General features: G+C 39.4%; 1 protein-coding gene across 1 annotated transcript in view; it reads left to right on the top strand.

Moving 5' to 3' along the window:
- LOC101848338 (liprin-alpha-1) overlaps positions 1-1638 on the top strand; it is a gene marked incomplete in the record, with an annotated part of 88793 nt that overhangs the window by 41144 nt on the left and 46011 nt on the right. The window contains 2 exon segments of the mRNA XM_013079852.2: positions 385-458; positions 1425-1499. Of these exon segments, the coding sequence (XP_012935306.1) occupies positions 385-458; positions 1425-1499 (149 nt within the window).

Genomic DNA, 1638 nt, shown 5'->3' with positions numbered 1-1638 from the left:
TTGTTCGCAGCGATTTAAAAAAAAGAGATGTAAGTGTTTTATTCCCTCATCGACACAATTTAGATAATTTAGGAGACGAGATTAACATTTGAATGTGCCTGTCAGGACAGACCTGGGCTGCGAGGGATGCAATGTTTCAACAGAAAGACTGAGATACTTGTTAAAATTTCTCCGCGCACGAGAATTGAACTCTGATCTGCGTGACTGTGAAGTGCATAACCACTACATCATAGAGGCCTGGATGGGTGGAGGGGGGAGGGGAAGCTATTTTATAAGGTCTCTCCATTGATCAGAATACTTGGTTTTAAATAAAATTAGCGCTTTGATTTTTTTCAGTCATAATTAGGTTGGTATAATAAATATGACATTTGTTGTGTTTCACAGGTGTGTCCAGTGAGGTGGAGGTCTTGAAGGCACTCAAGTCTCTCTTTGAACACCACAAGGCTTTGGATGAAAAGGTAAGGGCCGTTTGTGTTGCCGGTTCGTCAACAATATTGATAGCAATGTCACAAGTTTTTTTTATTGAACAGCGGGAAGAATGAAAAAGAATGAGAGAGACACAGAGAGAGGGAAGAGACAGCTTCTTTACTTTGTCATGCAGCATGCTAGCAGCTTAGCTCTTCTTTAAAAAGTCTGTTTTCATCGATATGTATATGTATATATCATCGCCTCAGAATATTTTGTCCAAAGTGTACTTAAAGTACCGAGGCACTTTGTACAAAATAGCTTTGAGGCCACGATATGTTAATCTGTAAGATTGGTAAGATAATCACAATCCAGTCCTCTGCAGTACAATATGTAAAAAAAAAAATCAGGATAACATCAACACAGATGCACGAATATACCAGGCGCTCACTCGGACACTTAAAAAAACCCAACTGTATCAACCAGCTGTCACGCTGTTTTAAAAATCTTATTGACTGCCGTTGTGTCTATTTTAATTGTCATAATGACTAGGGGTTGTGTTTTTTTTAAAATGTATTCATCAGCATTCTGGTTCTTTTATTGCATTGAGAAGCAGTTTTTGTGTGACTTTTCATTGCAATTTGGCAGCATTAAGGACATTTTACTGTTTTGCCCTGCAGTTACAACTTTTTATTGTATTTACCAGCATTTACAACTATTTCTTGTATTGGCTAGCAGTTACGACATTTTATTATATTTAACACTTACGAATTAAATTATGTAGGCCGGTAGTTACAACGTTTTAGTGTATTCAGTACTTACGACTTTTTACTGTATAAGCTAGCATGCAGTTAAGACTGTTTATTTTATTCAGCACTTATGACTTTTAAAAGTTGTATGAGCCAGAAGTTGTAGCCTTTTGTGGCAGTCAACAATTACGACTTTTTACTGTACGATTGTTTTTTTGTATTGTCCTGCTGTTACGTGACTGTGTCAATAATTGTTTGTCTGTGCCTCAGGTTCGAGAACGTCTGCGCGTGGCCTTGGAGCGAGTGGCACAGCTGGAGGAGGAACTGGCCACAGCTAATCAAGAGGTGAGTCTTTCTAGTTCTCGGGAGGGAGGGGAGGGAGAGAGAGGGAGTGATGAAATGGAGAGAGAGGGATTGAAGGAATGGAGAGAGAGAGAGAGAGAGAGAGAGAGAGAGAGAGAGAGAGAGAGAGAGAGAGAGAGAG

This window comes from Aplysia californica, unplaced genomic scaffold (genome assembly GCF_000002075.1).
Source record: "Aplysia californica isolate F4 #8 unplaced genomic scaffold, AplCal3.0 scaffold00066, whole genome shotgun sequence".
NCBI classification, from domain to species: Eukaryota; Metazoa; Mollusca; class Gastropoda; order Aplysiida; family Aplysiidae; genus Aplysia; species Aplysia californica.
The sequence above is the reverse complement of the archived record's forward strand: the minus strand, read 5'-3'. Positions and strand labels throughout refer to the sequence as shown.